Source organism: Gavia stellata, chromosome 21 (assembly GCF_030936135.1).
Source record: "Gavia stellata isolate bGavSte3 chromosome 21, bGavSte3.hap2, whole genome shotgun sequence".
Classification (NCBI taxonomy): Eukaryota; Metazoa; Chordata; class Aves; order Gaviiformes; family Gaviidae; genus Gavia; species Gavia stellata.
Genome location: NC_082614.1, coordinates 12,232,031 through 12,253,530, shown reverse-complemented (window position 1 = coordinate 12,253,530; position 21,500 = coordinate 12,232,031). Strand labels below are relative to the sequence as shown.

At 42.3% G+C, this 21,500-nt stretch overlaps 1 protein-coding gene across 4 annotated transcripts in view; it reads left to right on the top strand.

The window, feature by feature from the left end:
• Positions 1-2,129: 2,129 nt before the first annotated feature.
• Positions 2,130-21,500, top strand: part of AACS (acetoacetyl-CoA synthetase) — a 43,547-nt gene continuing 24,176 nt past the window's right edge. For all 4 annotated transcript variants that reach the window (XM_059827563.1, XM_059827562.1, XM_059827565.1 and 1 more), the window contains exons 1-4: positions 2,130-2,269; positions 5,586-5,689; positions 10,151-10,271; positions 13,190-13,303. In XM_059827563.1, coding sequence (XP_059683546.1) covers positions 2,152-2,269; positions 5,586-5,689; positions 10,151-10,271; positions 13,190-13,303 — 457 coding nt within the window. In that variant the 5' untranslated portion in view covers positions 2,130-2,151. The remainder of the gene's footprint in view (positions 2,270-5,585; positions 5,690-10,150; positions 10,272-13,189; positions 13,304-21,500) is intronic.

Below are 21,500 nucleotides of genomic sequence, written 5' to 3'. Positions count from 1 at the left end.
TCGAGGCCACCGCCCTGCTGAGCGAGGGGGCGGCGGGAGACGTCGGAGCTGTGACTGCCTCGGGTCACAGATGGGGGGGCGGCTTCTGAGTGGGGCCGGATGAAACGAAAATGGGGTAAAAATGGGAAATTACAGGTTCGCTTCCTGTGCTTGCTGGGGGCGCACCAGCGCCGGCCGTGACAGGCTCACCAGGTATGTGCGTCAGGGGTGATTCTCGGAGAACTGAAGAAAACCGGGCCAAAAGCTCAAGTTCACCCCCCAGAGCAGGACAGGCTCTGTATCAACTGGGTGTGAATAATTGCGGAGGGCTAGGGCGGCTGAGGAACACGTCTGCTGGCCCTTGAGGTCCCTGGTGTGAGGTAATAAATACACTCCTAAAATCTGACCCTGACAGCTGCACCGCAATACGTTGTGTCCCAAGCCAGTACATATATCCACATTGGTTAATGCTTTCTTATCGTAATAAATGTCTTCACAACCCGAAGGGCAAAAATTAAAAGTTATCTTTTCTGTGGGCGTGCAGAGAGATGGGGTTTCCAGGCAGTTCGTTTTCTCCACCGCAGGCCGTGGCTCCCAAGTCCAGCCGAGGCAGTGAAACACCCGCAGGCCGGGCACCGGAGCACGTGTCCTGCCTCCCTCCCGTATCTCGGGGCCTTGGCAGGGTGTCCGCGCCGCGGCTTTCACACCTCCGCTGACCCCTCTGAGCACCGCTGCCAAGGCAAGGGAGGTGCGTGAAAGCAGATCATGTGTCCTGATTCCAACCTCTCCAAGTCTCTGGAGACAGTTATTTAAAACTATGCTGTATGTAAGGTCTTTCTTGAGACAAATAAAAATTGCAGGATTGTTCAAACCATGTTGCCATGGCCCGCAAATTTAATAAAGTAGTTGTATTCCAGTAGCACAAAAATGGAAATGAAATTTATAGCTGGTATCTTACTATCTAGTACCTACATTTTACTTTCATATTTAGGCTGTATGCTTGTACAATTTACCATCAAAGTCGTATTTTTTGAGGCTTCTATGAATTAGAAGGGAAATCATGACCTTGAAAATAAGTTACATCAGCAGCAGGTATACACAGTGACTTGCACGTTGTTATTAAGTACTTCATTACCACCACTTCTTGGCTAAAATCGGCTGTTGCTACATAGTGATTGTCAATAAGAGACAGACCTCACATTTTGAAAGAAGAGAAGCAATCGATTTTAATCCAAGGTGCAAGATATGTAGGCTGAGAGCGTTACCAAAGTGTAACTGGGATAGCGAGGCTATGGAGAAACGCATTTCTTGCCTCCTTATTGGGGCAAAGCCGTTTGCCAGCGAGGACTTCTTCAGACCTCTCCGGGGAAAAAAGCAACATAGCGGCGGTCACTTCGCAGAGAGCTGTCCAAAAGCGTGAAGCGACGCTTCCTCCGCGCTGTCGACGCCGCGTTTGACGCCCTTCAGCGGTGCCGGGGACCCAAGCGGCGGCCCCCGGCTGTCCGGCGGCCTCCGCCGGCGGGAGGTGGCCCCGCCGCCGCGGGGGCAGGGGCGGGATCTGCCGTTTCATCCCGCTACAGCCGGTGGTTCAACGAAGTCCCGCCGCGGGGTTCCTGTCAGGGCGGAGGCCGCTGGGTCGCGGCTCCCCGGGGCGGACAGGACGCGGTCACTGGGCGGGAGGGGCCCGGGGGGGCCGCTGCCGCCTGAGGCGAGAGGCCGGGCCCCGCCGCCCTGAGGGGCCTCGCCGCAGTCCCTGGCTCGGCCGTGCCGTGGCCGGGCGCCAGCCGCGCCCGCCCCCCATTCATTCCGCACCGACCGCGCCTTCCCCCGCACCCCCGAGGGAGCCGGAGGGGGATGACCCCCCCGCTCTCCGGGCCGGGGACCGCCGGGGCGCTGGCGGGGCTGGGCTGGGCCGCGCCGCCCCTCCCTCGGCGCCCGGCCGTGCTCACCGCCCCCTCGGCGAGCCGGGGCGGGGCGCAACGCCCCGCACTCTTTTCTCTCCGGCGGAAGGTTACGGAGGGATGCGGCGGCGTGTAGGATCGGCGGCCCTTAAAGCGCTGCGCCCGCAGAGGGGGCCCTGCAGTCAGGGCTGAGGGTCCGCGGGCGGCCGGTGTGGTGTTGGTGCCCCGCTGGAGGGACGGTTGCTCGCTTCGCCCGTTTGCCGCCGCCACCATGTCCCGGGAGCCCGAGATCATGGAGTCGCAGGTGGTGTGGGAGCCTGACACGAAGCGCAACACCAACATGGACCGGTTCCGCGCCGCCGTGGCCAGCAGCTGCGGGCTCCGCCTGGGTGAGCGCTGGGTGGGGGCGGGCGGGCAGCGCCCAGGCCGGGGGGCCCTGGGGTTCTGCTCCGGCTCTGCCCGGGGCCGTGCGCTGGCTGTGGGGGCCGGCGGGGCTCTGCTTCCCCGGGGCTGGCCCCGCCGCGGTCCCGCGGGCCGTCTGTCAGCCCTTACCCTCGAGAGGGGTCGGGGTGCCCGGGCACCCCCCGGGGCAGGGGGGGGTGAAGTGGTCCAGGCTGCCAGTGGGATGCTCGGCTTGGGCCTCCGGCGCAGCACCTCGCTTAGCCTGAAGGTACACGCTGCTGCGAAATGCAAACAGCCTTATCCGTTACTGGTGCTGCTGCTGGATGTCAGCCCGGGCGGCGTCGGCCTTGGTACCCGCTGTGTGCTCTGAGTGCTGCTGTGCAGAGCCGGGGTCCTGTTGCAGGGATTTCCCGGGGAGAGTGGCAGTACTGGAGTGACTTTGTGTTTTAAGGGGGTGTGGGAAGGAGGGATCGCTGCCCTCATGGCTGTGAGGTTAATGTAAGCCTTAGTGTGGTGCTTTAACAGCATATGCATGTGAGATTTGAGTTAAGGCCATGATTACAATTTCATCTTTGTGAAGAGTATGTCTTTGTGATTTCTAAATATGCTGGGAAGTGAAAGGTGATGCATAACTTGGTTCAGTGATGGCAACCAAGATTTTTCTTTTTGCTATGCATCTGCCCAAGCTCTTGAACTTCAAGCTCTGCTTTATGCCCATTCAGAAATACCTATATGGCTGTAAATAGGTGTGCAGTCCTTTGACTTAGCAACATCCTGTCAACTCTGAATTTAGCCCTGCTCTGAGCAGGGGTTTGGACCTCTGGAGATGTCTTTCAACCCAGATTGTTCTGTTTTCCAGTGACTACTAACTGTAGGTAGTGTCTCTGGGGTATCAGGAGTCAGTGGTGCTGGTTGCGTGGGCTCGTTCACATCATGAACCAAGTGGACTTCAATGCATGTGGTGGTCAAACCCTCTAGTTCTGACTAGCTTGTTTTATGCTGTCTGTTTTCCTTAAGTATTTGGGGACCGAGTTGCTTGTGTAGCTTTCCTATAATCATTTGTCTGATGGGGGATGGAGGGAGTAGTTTTGGCAAGCGGCCTGACAAGTTTGTCAGTCCAGTATAAATGTGTCTGTGGTATAAGCAGAGATGCTCTGGAGTAGTAGCAATGTATCTGGTGCTTTTAGCAGTTCATGTCTAGAAAACAATTATGCATCTTGTTTTTGGAACTTACTATGTAGGCAAGCCAGGTCATTATTGGGACTGCTGGGGATTTCCCGTTTGAACACAAATGTATAGTGTCTAACTCTCCTGCTACATAGGAAACAAGTTACTACAGGATTTTAGCTGGTTCCTGAGTAAAAATGTCATGTAACAGGTAATCATATGATCAAGATTGAATGCAGTTTCAGCTGGGCTGCTGATGTTTATGGCTGTAACAACTAAACTTTTTCAACCCATCTTGAAGTGGCTATCAAGTTAAAAGTGGATTCCTGTGTGTATATAGAAACCTTTGTCAACTTCCATTAGACTTCAGCTGATGTTCATTGGTCTGTGTGCTATTCAACAACCAAGAATGGATTCTTTATGTAACATCAAGATGTGGACTGACTGAGGAGAGCTAAGGGCAATATAACCCCTAAACAGTGTGACTCTGTCCAGCCCTGAAAATGTAGCTATGGGATGCAATGTTTAATTGCTGAATAACAGGCCTGTGCCCTGAAGGACTTCCATGCTAAAGCTCATTTGGGGACAGGTTGTATAGACAAGACAGAACAAACTGTTCATATTGTAAGAAATCAAATTAGTGGTGACTTGTAGCTCTTAGTACATGCTCTGAAGCATTTGGTAAATGCTACAACTGCTTTTTGAAGGAGGAGATGGAAGCTTGAACTTTCCTTTGGTAAAGTCTTAACCCCATACCAGCTGATGTGCAGTGTACAGAATAGTGAAGAGTAACTTGGGTGGAGTGTAAAAAAGGGTATGTAGAAGGCTGAGATTGAGGCACATGGAAGTAAAAGTTGATTTATGGAGAAGAGTCTTTGCCTTTGCTTCTACTATGTCAGTAATACCTAGAGAGTAATGTCATGTTGATGGAAAAGATTGAGTGGAGTAAGATGTGGGGCAGACTGGGTGGGGGAACAGCTGTAGTGATCAAGTGTGAGTAACAGTGAAGAGAGGTTTTGAATGTTTTTTTCTCTTAAAAAGCTGGAAGATGACCTCCTTGTAGGAAGAGGATGCAAAGATGACTTCTGAAGCTATCAGCTGGATAACAGGATGACAAACCACAGATAATTGGAGAAAATGACTTCAAGTGTTTATCTGAAAGCATTAAATAGGAAACAGTTGGCAGAGCAGGAAACTGTTACTGCTGTCACTGATGGCAGATATTCATGTTAAATTTGGCTGTTGGCACAGCTTCAGACACTATGGACATGACTTGGGAATGTCACTTTTAAGCTTGTGATGAAAATCAGCTTCAGTTGTTCATACCTAGAACTGTTTTACACACTGATTTTCAGTATTTAGTTTGAATTGTGGGTTTTTGGTATGTATTCCTCACGTTACTGCATCTGTCTCACGATTGTGTAAGACTTAAACTGCTCATTTCCATGTTTTTAATGCTGGGTCATGGTTTTAATATCTAGCTAGTAAACATCTTGTTTTACTCCATTCATGCTGTTTTAGCATGAAAAGGTAAGCTGCAATCTGTCAGACCCTTATTTATCGAGGAATATTGCATACTTCCTTTGTAACAGTGCTCTTGATATTACAGTTAGATAATGAGTGCATCTAATCTCCATGTTACCATGCTGTCAGAGGTCTTTAGTTCTGGACTAGAAGCATACCATACAGCAAATGTCTCTTGTCAGGAAGACTTATTTATCTTTTGCTGTATGAAAGCATCATATTGATGATATGATAGGGAGTGGAAATGTCAGCAAGCAGGACTTTGTCCTGCTGTCTAATCCTCAGTTTCACTGCAGAGAGTGGTGGTGGTGTGTAGATGTTGCACAGAGTTATTAGAAAAGGTCCCTATCTCTGTGGTGGCTTGTAACACAGTGAGGTGAAATGATGCCATCTGCGCAGGTGCTGGCTCTCAGGAGCAAAGACAGAGTAGACTGTTTCTGTTGATGCCCTAGTCACTTCTCTTGAACAGAGAAGTGATCTACTCTGTGTGATTGGTGTTATCTTACTGGTTGTTTTAGCCACAAATGTTCCTTATCCGGGATATCCCTAATTGTAGTTTGTATAATTCCTGTAATTCTCTGCATAATGCTAATATATATCTATTACTTCTAGCCAACTACGATGACTTATACCAGTGGTCAGTGGAATCCTACTCAGACTTCTGGGCAGAATTCTGGAAGTACAGTAACATCGTATGTTCTCGCCTGTATGATGAGGTAAGTCAGTATTTATCTTAAACAGTTAAGTGCAACACAAAGGGGAGAAAAACCAGTTTTGCAGTCAGCCTTTTGACCTGTTCCTGGAACCTTTGAAAGTGATATGAAGAATCTGTCAAGTGTATAGTCCTGAATTTCCTTGTGCGGTGAATGGTGATGTTCTGTTGCTGATACATTTTAGGACAGTGGAATCCTCAAGTTCTATTGTCCTAGACAATTCTGCTGTAGTGTCCTTGTGGTCATGTGCTCTCACATACCTTGGCAGTCCTGGCAGCTTATGAGGAGCCTATCAATATACTGCCTTCCTTTAGGATTATGCTGGTAGACTATCATCTTGGTTTTTGTAAATGTTGGCATGCAGTCAAGTTTGTGTTTATGTTCCCTGAGTCAGCTTACCTGATAAGCACATCTCTTCCACTCTGGTTTTGTAGAACTGGTTATGGAAGTCCCTGCAATCAGATGTAGGCTTGAAATATCTCTGAGGGAATGGTAGTGGTTGAACACAATCACAGGTGTAATACCAGGGCATGCTACAGTGCTGCTTTGAGATAAAGCTGACTTCGAAGCTCTTGCAGATGGAGGGCAAAGCTGGAGCCCTCATATATAGTCCTAGTGTAGGATATCAGCATCACCCTATAGTTTTCTGTGTGAGGAAGATGGACTAATTACTTCAAAAGTCTGATGCAGAGGAACCTTCCTGGGACTTAGTAGAGAGAGGACTGGACTTGTATCTTAATCCCTGGAGGCCATCTGTTCCAAGAACACTCAGAGTGCTGGCAGCTCTGCAGAGGGGACTGGTAAGTTTCTTTTGCCTTTTCCTGTCTTGCAAATATTTGTACTGCATGGTGTGATAGATCAAGTGGTTCCTTCTGCCATGAAACTGCATGCTGAGGTGTCTTAATGTGACCCACCCTTTAGAAGAGAATGTAAGAACTACCCTGCTTTTTGAAGTATGTAGTCTGAAGACTGTAAACACTTAACTACAATCATAGATAAAAGACTTAAAATCTGGCCAGATTTTAGTTTGGATACTGTTATTTTCTCTACATATTCTGTGCTGTTAGCAAGGCTATTTTTCTAAATTTCTACATGAATGTAAATTGTCCTGAGCAAGCAGTTCAGAGGAGCTATTTTGCACCCTTGTATCTGTACTAAGCAAGCTGGACAGTAACACTTCTTGTTCTCTTGCCTTGCAGGACTGGTACTCCTGGAAGTCTGCGCCTCCAGACACCACCAATGCCTGGTGAACTGGAAGGGAGACTGAAGCAGGCAATGGTGGCCTAAAAATGGATGTTAACTGAGGATGAGAAGCAAGAAGACTGGGATGCCTAGGAAGGCTTTAACTAGACTTCTTGTAGAATGTGCATGCAGGGGTCTAGAGGCTCACAAGAAGGGTCTTGCAGTGATGTGAGATCTTAAAACAGGGGGAGGCAGAGCCAGCTGATAGACAAGTACTGCAGAAGAACATACTTGGCTCACTCTTTATGGACCTTGGTGTTTGCCTCTAATGTTCCCTCAGTGTCAGCTTCAAGGCTTGACTCCAGCTTTATTGAGCCTTGAAGCTGACTTGCTGTTAGTACTTACCATTGGTCCATTTCTGTTGTATGTCAGGAGGAAAGGCTGGTCACAGTAACTGTAGCTAAAGAGCTGAAAAGTTTGATTTGAAGTCTTACAACCTGATCCCTGCTGCTTGTTGGAAGCAAGCATTATGCTTTGAAAATAAAATTTTTCATGAACCAGAGTTGTCTCCTTTGTTCCTAGCCAGTGAAACAGTTTCTACTTTCACAGGTCATTCTAAGAACAATACAATTTTGTGTGTATATAGTACAGGCAGCCAGTGTTTTATTTGAACTTAGTAAAGGTTTTAAGTATTTGATGTAGACATGCTCATGTCAATCCATAGCAATTGATATCTGTGTCCTTTCTGAAAAGGACAAAGGTACTTGAAGTGGCAGCATTGGCATTGTTATGTCAAGTTACAAGTAGCTGTTGATTTTCAATGAGGAATGTAGCCTAAACTTTTTGCTACAAGAAGCACCTGACAGCTGTTCTTGTGGAAGGCCTGCTTGGAGTGTTCTGGTAGTATCTTCTCTCTAGCTTTCTATGAGACATGCTGTTTTGCTCTTCAGGTCATATAGAACATCACATGTACCACAGTAAGGCAAGTATTATCTGTCTCATGGTAATGGTGAGATTCATTCCCAAAGGTATAGTCTCTGCTTAGGGTAAGCAGAATCTCTGGGGCATGATAATGCGTAGTAATAGCACAACTAGCAAACCACTTAAAGGAGAGGAAGTGTAGTAGAGGTGTGGACAGAGGATATAGCTAATGTGATGCTTCTTAGATACTGAGGCTTGGGAAGTGGTCACTGATCAGCTGCTGTGAAGAGCAATTATAGAACAGGAGCTGGTGGCATGGGAGTACAGCTGATGCTTGGCGGGTTCACCTAACCACACAAATTGGCCTTGTGTGCTGCTGTGAGTAGGAGTAAAGCCTTACTCATCTAATGAGGACTGCGCTCAGCAGTACTGTAGACTGCACTTCTTTCCCTTCTCTGTAGACTTGCTGAGCATTTGGGACTGTATGAAGTGAAAGGTTTGTTGCAAAGCTCTGCATTTTTACAGACTTGCTAGAACTGGGATCTTCCACTAAATAATTAGCAAACCTTGAGTTTCTGTTGCTTGCTGGGGACTTCTCTCCAAGGGAGCGATCAGGTTGTTCATATAATGAATGCCACTACCAAAGAGATCAGTCTTAACTAGGAGTCATAGGAGTTACCCGAGTTGAAAATAACGGAGCTTCAAGTATGTAAGTCCAGCACCTTATGCTAGTGGAGCTCTTTGAAGGGGTGTTCCACATCAGGAAAAAATAGGGTTATATTAGATCTTGTCCTGGAAAATGCTGAAAACATTCTGCTCACTTTTCTTCAAGCTAAGGAAGTCAGTAATGAGTCAGTTCTACGAGTGGCTTCTAATTACTGCAGTAATACATGTTGGTGTTAAAAATATTTCTGCAGCCTGAGTTGATAAACTGTAAATGTTATAACTAGCTAATTACTACAAGCAGAGAAAACTACTTGAGTTCCTATTTTTAGAAAATTCATTGGAAATAAAGTAAAACAATAGAGCAGTTCCATGTGAGCTTTAACTTCTCTTATAAAAATGAATTTTAGGATTGCCTCCAGTAATATATACACTGCACATCTCAAAGAATGGAAATACTAGGTTTTTCTGGAATGGGAGGTATTGAGTTTATCTGGCTTTCAGAAGAGCCTTTTACGTGGTCTGAAAGAATGCTTTTTCTATAATGCATGTGCAGTCCATGAGAGAGAACCTGAGGGTATAAACCGAAGCTTTCAAAAACATGACTATTAAAATAAAGTTTCAATTTGAAGATTACAAAATAGATGTCCTGCTGGGCAGTTGAATCCCTAGTAGTGGGACATTTTGGAAGGAATTTACAGACTTCTATGTCTAATGTTAAGGGGCTCTTTACCTTCTACTGTTATTAAAGGTATATTCTTAACTGTGACTTACCAAGGGATAATTTAATATTTGAGGCTTAATTATTTCAAAATGGGGGGGAAGATGTTTCAGTTGAACATGTTTTTGTGATGACTTTTCACTGCATTTTTCAATTCTTTGCACATCTTAGTCCTAAATGGGGAATTACATAATATGGGCTTATTAAGTTGGACCCTCTTTTTAGAAAAGAGCAAATCAAGGATGGCAGAAACGTGCACTCTGACAGTTTGTAGTATGATGATTCTAGAGATTAGCAGTACTTCTGCACTTTGGATGGAGCTGTGGAGTACTTACAGATTAAGTTGCAGTAAACATTCTAAAAATGGAGAATTGGAACAAAAAGCTTGAGCTTTTTAGTTACGTTTGACTACACAGGTCACTTACTTAGCTTAGGGTTGATTTGAATTGCCATTGTCGAAGTTCCTGATGTTGGTCTCTGTACCTTGTGACTGATGCTGGGGAAGATGGGGTGCCCACACCTTCCTATGTTTTGATTTTTTTACAAGAGGGAGGCTGGAGTGTATGGCCTGGCAGCGAGCTACCATACGCTGTAGCTTGGTCCCTGCTCGGGATGTTCCCAGAGGCAAAACCCCAGCGTGCACTGTGGTTTGCGTGTATCTTGTGGTCTGGATGTAGCCATAGTGGTTTGCTTCACTGCTGTATTTAAGGCTGGTCCAAAGGTAGAACTGTCAGCAAGGAACTCTTTCTAGTTTTGTTGTAATCATGTCTTTGCTTGTGGCAGTTGACAAATAATTAATCTTTCCAGACCTGTAATTACAGGATCTAGTGTCTGTTTGCCATCTGTAAGCTGGGAGAAATGATTCTTGCCTAATAGAGTGTATAAAGAGCTTGGAATTCATTAGCTGATTTCTGTATGATGCTCTGAAAAAGAAATTATATTACAGTTTTCCAGGAATGTGTTATACTTTTTTTCAGGTGGTTGATACATCCAAAAGTATCGCAGATGTCCCGGAATGGTTTAAAGGTAGCCGTCTGAACTATGCAGAAAATCTTCTGAAGCACAAGGACAATGACAAGATTGCACTGTATGCAGCAAGTAAGAAAGAATTAATGGCTTGTATTTACTATTTAGTTCACAGGACTAGGCCTTATAAAACAGCTCTGCTTTTTATGAAACCTTGAAATAAACTGGCTTGGGTGAGGAGAAAAGAGGAAAATAAAGTCAGTAACTGCAGAATCTATGATACAGCTCTGCAAAAACCAGCAAAACATGCTCTGGGAATATAGATAGTTCTGAAAAGTCCTTGGCAAACTAAATGAAGTTTTCTTAGAATGTGCTTAATTGCATTAGGGTAGTGGAGATCATGCTGTGCTTAGCATCACTTGATACTTGAGCTATTACTTCACACTTGTTATAAACACTTGCCTAATACTTGCCTTCAGGAAGTACTTTGGCACTGTTGCTTGATATTGTCCTTTCCACCCTCTTCCTCTGTCTTTATCTTAGGAATACTAAGGACTACATGGGGCATAGGTAGGAACTAACCCTGCTTTTGACAATACAGAAAGGAAGGACAGTTACATGCATGGAAAACTCAGAATTTAACTTTTCTGGAACACTAGAGCTCAGTCTTAATTTTTTGTTATGCTGGAGAAGATGTAAGTCTAGTAAAATCTGGATATGCTTATAATAAGGATAGTAATGTTAAGACAAAGTCCCTTCCCTATATCTGCTGACTTTAAAAAATTATTCTGATCTTTGTTAGATTGGATTAGCTTCTGTGCAGGTGTGTGAGTGCTTCCTTGGAGAGTTGTGTTCTGAGCTTCCCTTCTGCTGGACCTAATCCTTATATAAGACTGACCAAGTGGTGATGCTTCTTAATAGCTTAACAACAAACAATGCAGTCTTACAGCTCATTAGCAGAGAAAATTATGCAGAATTATGGATTGACTGTGTAGGTGTTAAAAGTCTTAGCTTCTGATTTCTGACGCATGGAGATCAGTTTTCGAATTACACATGTATTACTGTTGTTCTGATAGCTGTTTAAAAACAATGTGAGGCAACAGAATTTTCTTCTTCAAGCAGTAAGTTTACAGAAAGACATACCTATCAGTCACATTTTACTGCTCAGAGGTCTTGAAAGAAACCTTTCTGATCATATATATGTGTGTATATATAGGAAAAAATAAACTACTAGTTCAGAGAGAATGGGAACATCTGTGACCCAGTTTTGGTGTAATAAGAATTGAGCTGGTGAAGTCTGATAGAAATGAGGCTTGTAACAGAAAGCTGGCTTCAAAGTGATGAACTCATTGCTTTCAAATTTTGAGATCATTAGAAAGCTTCTTATGTATTATTTAATGGAGAAAGAATCAATGTAGTTATTAAGTACATCTTGTGCAACAGCTGAAAGCCAAATACTGCTTTTAAGTCAACTCTAAATGTATGTAGAATTGATGCGATTGGTTTGTTAATGTTAAAAGCTAAACATGCAACTTGAGAAGAAGTGGAGTTAAATACTTTCAGTTCAAATTATTGAAGGAATTATCGTCAACTTAGTGAATTAGTTGGTTTGACATGTGATTACATTGTCCCTGTAGATCTCATTTCTTGTTAGCAAATCATGGGGTGTACTGGAGACTCACTGCTTTGTGTCGCATAATCACAGGTGATGATACCAAAGGAGCAAAATTATTTTCCAGTTGAATACTGTATCAGTCCCAGAGTGAACGCATTTACTTCTCTGCGGTGAACAGGCTTCCACCTGCATTTTTTTTCATGACCTTCTGTTGTATTTAATCTTCTTAAGATCTCTTAAGTCAGAGTATTTTTTGTTAACCCCTCACTGCTAGGTCAGAGCGGTGTTTTGGGAACTTGTGTTGGGTTTGTGTATTCACTTGGGATGATTCTGTGGGAGTGATGTGGGTGTAATAGAGCAGGGGAATGTAAATGTAACTTTCCTAACAATTTCACTTGTCACTGGCTCCCACTGTGAATCTCTTACTTGTGACTCCTTTCTCCCTGTGGGCTTTAGTCATGGAGCAAGATCAGAGTCCCTGTTGTTCTATGGGAACTCAAATCTGCAACCTGCTCTCTTGCTCCATGGAAGTCTAAGGCAAAAGAGTAAGAACACTGTTCCCTGCTTAAGGAAATCAGACTGATGGTAGCTGTTCTGCAAGGACCTGCTGTACCAGGGCACGCAGTATAATTTTGTTGCGACACCCTTGGCATATGTGTTTTCATTAGAAATGCTGGATACTGGAAACAGGACAGGCCAAACAGTTTGCAGGAGTCACGTTGAGGAAGTACAGGAAGGGACCTTTAAGATGACAAACTTTGCCTTTCATAACATTTAGATTTGTTCATTTTGTTTCATGAGTGATTTATTAACAGCTTATATAACATCTGACATTCAGTACAAAAATGAAAACATCCTGCAGATCTTTTTCAGAGATGAATGGAGTCCAGTTTAGTTTATTTGCTTTGCAGTATCTTGGCAAACGCAGATGTTTAAAAGGCATGTTGAAAGTAAGACCTTAGTAACTATATATGCATGACTTTCTAGTCAACAAGGTCTTGCCATAATAAAACCTAGAGTTGGCACCTTACTGCTGCTTCTTAGACCTAATGAGAAAACAGAGCAAAAAGGGAAAATCCTGTTCTTTCCGTGTTAGAAAGTAGCCTTGGTGATTGCAATCTATTTATCAGAATGCTCTTTGAGAACACACCTTTCTCCAGTGAACGGTTTGCATTTTTGCAGATGTATGTTCCTGTCTTTAAAAATGTCCTGGTGCCTACTGAATGAATACTGCTGATTAATACTTGATTCCCATTAAATAGAAAAGCTTGGTACAGCATAAGAGGAACTTGAAAAACAAAAAATACAATTATTAGTGGAAACTCTTCTCCTAAAATTGCTTTGTATTGTTTTTCTTCCAGAATTAGTTGTTTGCACTAGACTCTACGTTGTAATGCATGATTTCTGACTGGTTGTTTTAATCTTCTTTCCTCAGAGGAAGGCAAAGAAGAAATCTTGAAAGTTACTTTTGAAGAACTGAGACAAGCTGTAGCTTTGTATGCTGCAGCCATGAGGAAGATGGGAGTAAAAGTAGGAGACAGAGTTGTGGGTGAGTAACTTTTCTTTAGAATCTTTCTGTGAAATAGTATTTCGTATTCATGTTTCTATAACCCTGACTACTCAATTGCATATTTCAAGAAACTTTCACCTCCTGTCCTTTAAAAAAAGGCTCTTAGGCTGCTATATTTACATTTGTATGAAATACACTTCTAGAGGGAAGGAACCTGGATTAGCCTGCAAGTTCTCTAGCACTGGAGGGGAAAGGAAAATACTTCATTCATAGCTTCACTAAGGTCTGCTTCATAAGCACTCTGTGGAAGCAGAAGTGATGGAGACTTTGCTTCCGGCTGAGCCTTGACTCACAAGGTCTGGCAGATTCACACAGAGACAATCTTGGAAATTACAGTCCCGGGTTGGTGGTTCTGCTGCCAGCTGGCAATTGCTGACTCTGCGGCCCCAGGTAATACGGTGCTCTATGAATTGCAGTTCTTGAGGAATGGACTTGTACTACCTTCTGCCACCGGTGCTTTTGGGAGTAGTGTCTTCCAGAATAGTGGTAGTGAACAGTGGGGTGAGCAGTAACTTTTCAAGTCATATCAATGCAGAGCTTAGTAGTTAGAACCCTGTGATCCTTTCAGTAATTCACAAACTTTTTCTGGAGTAATGTTTCCTGTCATAAGACTGTCATGCGGATTTTTCCACATGAACTGTTTTTTCTTGTGAACAGCTTGTACAGTATACAGTCCAGGCATAGAAAGGAGTTTATCAAGCTGGCCTCAGTCCATTTATTTCTAGATCACTGGTTTTGATCTTCCAGCTGAGCTGCTTCATCTCTGTACCTCATGGGCTCTGTCACATACGCTCTTTAATTTTGTCAGTGTAGTGCATGTCAAAACTGCAATACCCTTGAAGCTCCTTCACTCCTATCTGGTAGTTCTGCTGATGTGCATATCCATCTTGCAACTGGAATCGCGTGTTCTTTGAGCAATACTTGGCCATTATCCTAAGTATGTGTAAATTCTTATATGATGCAAACCCAAAGTGATGAAACTGTTTTGTTTTCTGCATGTTACAAACCAGAACTTAAACCCATGTCTCCAAAGCCAGAAGGGTATGCGTTATTATTTTTATTAAACCCACAAATGACCTGTAAATGTAAAATATTCTCAAGAGCTCATACTTTATGCATATGGTATGAGTATTCTATGGAACTGATAACTGAACATCTAGTTATCACAGCGGGTGATAACTTGTTTTTTTTATGTAGAATTAGAGCTAAGTCCTTAATTGGGCATGAAATCCAGCAAAGTCAGGAAGGTTTGTCTGAAGGAAGATTCAGTTAAGATGCTCTAATTTTGTCTCCATTCTCGGTCTTAACACTGTCATGTTCATATCTGACAAATTGTTGAGGAGCAACAGCCTCTGTCTGAAACCAAACTAATGAATAGGAAAACTTACACTCTACAAAGTTTGACTATTTAGAACTCCGTAGAAGTGTACTGTTTCTTACTACCTGTCCTCTGATGTGTACATCAAATGGTAAAAGTGGGTTGCGTGTATTAAAGTTGCCCCAAAGACATTGGCAAAACAATACGTGATTATGCATATAACTGGAAATTGGACATCATGAAACCAATCAAAGTCCTAGTCAGGTTTTTGTTGACCTGTTTTAATGCTTTCTGTAAATGTTGTTTGTCATCGTGAAGCATACAGAATGTACTCTTTTTTGACTTCTGTGATGAAATTTCTCCTGACGGGTACAAAACAAATTCAAATGCTCTGTTTTGTAGACTGCTTGTGGGGATTTAATATGCTATTCCTTATTGCTTTATAGGTAAGTAAAAAAAGTCATAATAGAGCTCAAAACAGTTCTTCCATAGGTATTGCTGGTTATGCTAAACTGAATGATTAAATCTCATGCATAAGTGGCAAAAAGGGCACTCTATATCAGTTTCAGATCCCATACTATGATGAAATGTGTTGGGGGGAAAGTGGACAACACAGAAGAGTAATTACTGGATATGTTTTCATATTTTCTGTGAATGAAAACTGTGTGTGAACACACTATGATGGGGGAGGACAGTAGCTCTAAACTTGTGAGTAGCAATAGCTGTAGCTTTGGTGTGTTCCTGTGAGTAGAAACCTGCTGGTCTTTGCTGCTGACCTAATTCTCAGGTTAAAATTCATTTCTTCGACTTTCCTTTAGCATCAGACATCAATATGTAGAGGTTTTTAATTTCTGGGAAGAAAATACTGCTTACCAGGGTAACAGATGTAATACTAATGTTTAAGTATGACCAGGTGCAGTCACATTTTAATGGAACATTCATTCTGAATTAAGATTAAAGAATTTAATCTACGTGAGATTGTTTTATATTCTAAGGTGCGAATTGAAGTCCTGTTTGCAACCTGGTTATCACTGCTAGAACTCTTCTAATCGAAAGCAGTTAGAAATACTATGTTTGGGAAAAGATGACATATGATGCTGTCATTTGTGCTCATCTTGTGAGCAGTTCTTAGTAAGGTATACTATGCAGGCGAAATGTGCTCTGTAGCTGGAGAAAACGTGCTATTGAAATACAGCTGTAGCCAGTTGTGCAAATAATTAAGCTATTATCATCATAGTTTTAATAACAGTTCCTTTTAGTTAATGACTGTATTTTGCTTAGCACAACTGGAAGCTGGCTGACTCTTGAATCTTGTTTGTTGTTTTGGCAGCTGGCTCACCTCTTATTTAAATTAAAAAGCATAGTTGATGCTTTAAAAAAAATTGTATGAATCAAATAGTATGCTTTAGATACTGCTTATTTTTATTTATATGGGTTTTTTACGTGCTTGCAGAAGGTAGCAATTCCAAGTTTCTGTTGAAAATTCATCCTTAATGTCAGGGCTTCCTTCCACAGAAAGGGTGGGATTTTAACAGTGCCCTTTGTCCTGTTCTTGGGCGAGAAAATGGGCGCATTGATTCCAATGGGAAGCCTGGAAGGATTTTTAGTGATTTCAAGAGGAGGCACAAATTGTAGTCTCTGGCTCTCTGGTGGTGTTACTGTTATTTAAAAAAAACAAACCCAAAACAAATGAAAAGGGAAACAAGTACATTGAAAAGACAATGAAAAACACGATTTGGATCCCAGCTCCCTAAATCTCTGGAGATAAGCTCCTATCCTTGGAGTAAGCTGCAGCTCTGTTTTTTCCTTTGGCCTTTTTGTGTGTTTCCTGAGCAAAATTTGGCACTTCCACAGCAGAGACCTTTCTGCCCAGCTGCTGTAGGTACCAAGTGTCTGTGCTGAGTCCCTTGAGCATTTCAATAGCTTAAGCACATCTTTACGAGCAGTTACAGCTTATTTGTGGAAGCAGGCTTGCATTCTGCTTGGAGTCCTTACAGAGCCCTCTACTTTTGATAACAGAAGAGATTAATGAATCTAGGCAACCTCTTTGTTTTCTTAAAATCATGGTGCATTTTTGGGCTCAGGTAGAGCTTTTAAAATTATCCAGGGTCTTCATGTGCTTTTTTCTTCTGGGCAATTTCTCACATTCAACTTTATTCCATTCTGCCCTCTTACCCTGGCTGCTGACTCTTTTTCTTGTAATCATCAGTCAGATGAACCCGTATCAGCTCCCCGCAGTTGAGCTGTTGTACAGTTCCCCCTCCTTCCCTTCCCCTGGTGCCCCCAGTCTGAGACTCCTGACTCTGACAGATTGCTTTGCCTTGGGCAGCAGCCCGTATCTAGCGAGAGCTTCCCTGTGAAAGAAATACGATGGGATTTTTAAGAGCAATCCAGCTATTTAGGGAGATGCATCTATTTTAAATTGGATCTCAACTTCTTTCATATGTTTCTTTCCTATGCCAGAGGATATTGGCAGTCCTTGGAAGAGTGAAACCGTAACATCGCAGTCAGAGGTTGAGGCTGCAGGCTTTTCTCTAAATCCCAAATTGGAATGGGGAGAGATATTAAGTGTTGGGTGGGAAAGTTTGAGTTGTACAGCCACTTGTGGTATTAAAGATCAGGCTCTCCAAAGCTTGCCAAAATCTACTGGGACCTAATTTGTTCCGAAATTTGTAGCAGATGGCGGAAGGAAGGGTGATTCTTCATGTGGTTTATAGCAGTAATACAGGCTATGCTTCTACTGCTTCTGAAAAATCAGATTTTAAATAGAAGGGAGGTACTTCATTAATTTTATTATAGTTGTCTAACACCTACTCAGCCTGCCAGGTTCTGCTGCCCTTTGTTGCCACTTTCTCTTAAAATCACTTAAAACCTTGAGCTGTTGGAATTACATACAAGACCGTTAACACTGTTTTCTTCTTGTGAATTTATTGTTCTTGTGCTTTACTGCCTCTAAGACAAGACTACTTTAACTTTTCGTTATACTTAACATATCCCCTAGTTTGTTCAGTACAATTTATGGTTGCATCATGACAGTAATAGTATGTTAAAGTTGGAGGTGGGTGAATGTGGGTGGACAAGCAGCGATGTCAGCACTTTTTCAGCTTGATTTCATCTTAGTCTTCCCTTTTCGTCACTAAGGAGATAGCACTTAATAGTAAACATAATTGATGCAGATGTGTGGTGAAACATCTTTTCTTCTAAAGAGGTCTTGCGATACTGTCAATGGTGCTTGAACAGTTGGAAGGAACAGATACAATACTTAATGCAAGCTACACAAATCCACATGTGAAGTACTCCTGGTCTCCCACTGGCCATCTGTTTGGTGAATAACAATGACTGCAGCAGGAATAAAATAAAATGTGGGAGTGTCTGTGTTTTTCATGTCTGGATAGGTTGCTTCTATTATATCCCTGTAGCTAGCTTTGTTCTATTACAAGTCAGCAGTTAAAAACAAACTAATCTTCCCCATGTGTTCACACAAAAAATCCTCAACAAAACATCAATGAATTACATTGTTTAAAGCTGGTATTTTATCTATAGTAACTGTATTAGCTCTAGTTGCTTACGTGGGTTTTAAAGCTAGCTTTGTAAGAAGATTAGCATGTTACTAATAGTCTCAGGCCACAGTAATGTTAGGTAGGATGACCACTTTAAAGTCCTACAGGAGTATGAAATGCTATATTAACATCAAAAAGAAACTGGAAGTCTGGTCTTTGAATTGTCTCTCTGCTTGAGAGCAGGTGTAGATCAATAGTATAAGCCATTGAGAGGATATTTCAGTTACAGCTCCCTACTTTCCTTCCTCCTGATGCATTCTCTCAAGGCTCGAACAAAATCTTTGATGCAGGGTACAAGTTTTGTACTTTTTTCATTCAGATGACTATGAATGTTTGGATCCCTCTGTTTGAGTATACATTTATTCTACTTTATGGAGGCATTAGATGCTTGCAGGGAATGTGTTCTTGGCACTCTGAGAAATGATACTTTTGACATGGTTTGCAGCATGATTATTCCAGAAATTTTTGGACTATAGTTTTCACCTATTCTGTTGATAAAGTATTGTAGTGTAAATGAACAAATCTAAGTTTGATCTCGGAGTATGCTAGATTAAGTAAATCACAACCAACAGAAAATGTTGTCCTGAGCAGATCAGGCTGTAAGTGCCTCTTAAAATCCATACAGTGTTTTTAAGGTATCGCTTGTCCTGCTTAGAGATTTGTCACAGGTTTTATGTCAGAGTAAAGCTTTTATCTCTTTGGTCTTATGGAGATTTCATACATACTTACGAGTCAGGAAGAGTGCTGCTAGGACCCTTGGCATGACATACTCTGGATTGCTTGTTGCTGGGTTCCCATCTCAAGTGTCTTCAGCCCTCTCTTCAATTGCTTTTTAGTTCACCCAAAGACGGTACAAAGATTCTCCTCTTACTAGTAACAGAAGGTAGTTTCCACCTTTCTTACCAGCTTCAAGAAAGGGATAAGTTAAGATACAAAGTACCTTCTGTAGACTACTCATGTTGACAAATGCTAGTTTTGATCCTTGGCTGAAATACTGTATCAAGGAATGTGGAGGCTCTAGTTAAATATATGAACAAACATATGATAAATATTTAAATTAGCTGTACCATTATTATTCTGTAGTACAGTGCTTCTGTACATAGGTCACTGTTATGTGACCCCCAATGTGAATCCAGCTAAAAAAGTTGGATTTTTCATGCTTTGTCAGCAACATTTGTTTACCAAATTTTAGACACTTATGACCTGTGTCAGCCTACTGAATGCTTTGAAGAGTCAGTTGGTATCTCAAGGGGCACAGTCAAATGTGGGGAGTTTTACATACATGACAGTTGCTGTAATTGGTTTGCAGAATCTTGGATGTGAGAAAGGGAGAAATCATTTTTATTTCTGAGAATCCAGTTTTAATCTGAAAGACTGACAGGAGGAGTAGTTTGTGTCATTTAGAGTTGGGAGCTGTTGAGAGAAAAGCAACATGAGTTCTTACATTGCTATGCTTGAAGGATCTCTTTCCAGAATAGAACCACATTTTTATGCGTAATACCTGGTGTTGGGGGTTAGGACAAATATGTGAAAATCCCAGTGAGCAAGCAGGTTGGCTGCCTGCAGTGATCAGCTAAAGACACAGAAATGCGGAGTAAGTTGCCTTGCATGTTTTATACCTTTTGGTGGTTTTGGCTGATATCCTCTAAAACTCAAACACCACCTCAAAGCCAACTGACAAATGAAAGTAATGATTTAATTGGCTGGCTCACAATAATAAGCAGAGACTTGTGTTCTTGCCTTGAGCGCTTTTGTAGGAGTGGTGAAAAGGAGAACTTGTTTATAATAGAACTGATGCTTGTAAGCTGTGGCGAGGTAGTAACTGCTCCAAAGCATGAAGAGACATCTTTTAGTTTTCAGTGTACTCTGGCACCCTGATAGTCCCATCCAAGAAATGCTCAGTGGGAATATTTGGCATCAATTAAAAAACCTGCTTTCATCACACAAAATGACATTTTAGTCTGTTCTTGTTCATATTGTTCAAATTTCAAATTATTGTTCAGGGAGGAAGATTTATCTTAAAAGAAAAATCACAGAAATTTTGGGATACTGTACCTTGTGTCATAAACCTCGACCCTAAGGGAAAAATAGCAAAATAAATAACTCCGTTATGGGCTTGAGGTTTTGCTGCACTTCATGTACTTAAGAACTTCAGTGAACAAAACACCACAAACTGTAGGCAGTTCTAGGGAGTAATTTATATCTTAACATGGTATGAGGTTTTTATTCAGTTGTGGGTTTTTTCCAGAAATTGTTGGGCTTAAGTCATAATGCTGTTTCCAAAGTTACTACTCCCAAAAGCACAGCAGCTTACAGATTAACTGAAGTGGTCAAGCTCGTTTAAGAAACTGATTTCACCGATTTTTGAATTGTGAAGAAAAATCTCAGTTTAAATTAAGACTTACTTTTAAAGTCTCCTTTTTACAAAGTTGAAAAAGGATAGATTTTTTCCAAGCTGTGTAGACCAACGGGCAAAAATCAAGCTCAGTACCCTCCTACTTGCTAAAGTTAACGTAATAGAAACTGCTGCTAAGATCTGTCCTCTTAGTTACTGTCCTGAAAAGTACATCCATAAATATGTTTCCTTGAAAAGTGCCTAGCACTAGTGAGTTTTTGCTGTCTGGTAGATACTTGTGGAGCACCTGCAACTTGCACTGCAGTCCAAGATCTGTCAGGGCTCACCACTTCTGTTAAACAAGTTGGGAAGCATTTTTATTGACATTTAAGTTTGCTTCCAAACACTGTATTCTAATTAGATGTCCAAATACTGAGATTAGGCCTGTCGTGTGCCTTTTTAAGTACTTGGACATCCTTTCGGTTGCTGAAACTCCAGATCTTTGATGTACTTTAGTGTAGTTGGGGAATTTCAGTTGCATGTTTTCACTTGTGGGTTGGATTCTGATCACTTGAGAGTCAATCTCAGCCACCCAGCATCTTCTGGAGAGTTGCTGAAATTGAGCCCACTGAAATTCTAACTTTCTTGACATTAATTTCTTCTGTATGCCTTGGTAAATTGAATTTAAATCTTGAAATCTTGCTGCAGGCTAATGAGATAAACCTGAAGAGCTACATTTGTGTGGGAATGTTCCAGGGCTTGTCTCATTGTATTATTCCCTTATCAGCTGGGACACTCGTTTTGCTTGTTTGTGTTTAAGATTCTGGCAGTGTCTATCAGGCAAGGTTTAGCTTTGTAAAGCTGAATCTCTGCTTTTGTACTGGGTATCTTTCCTTCCAGGTACTTGTTCCTTCTCTAACGGCTGTTTCTACAAACCTATTCAATTTTCCTGTATGGTGCTGT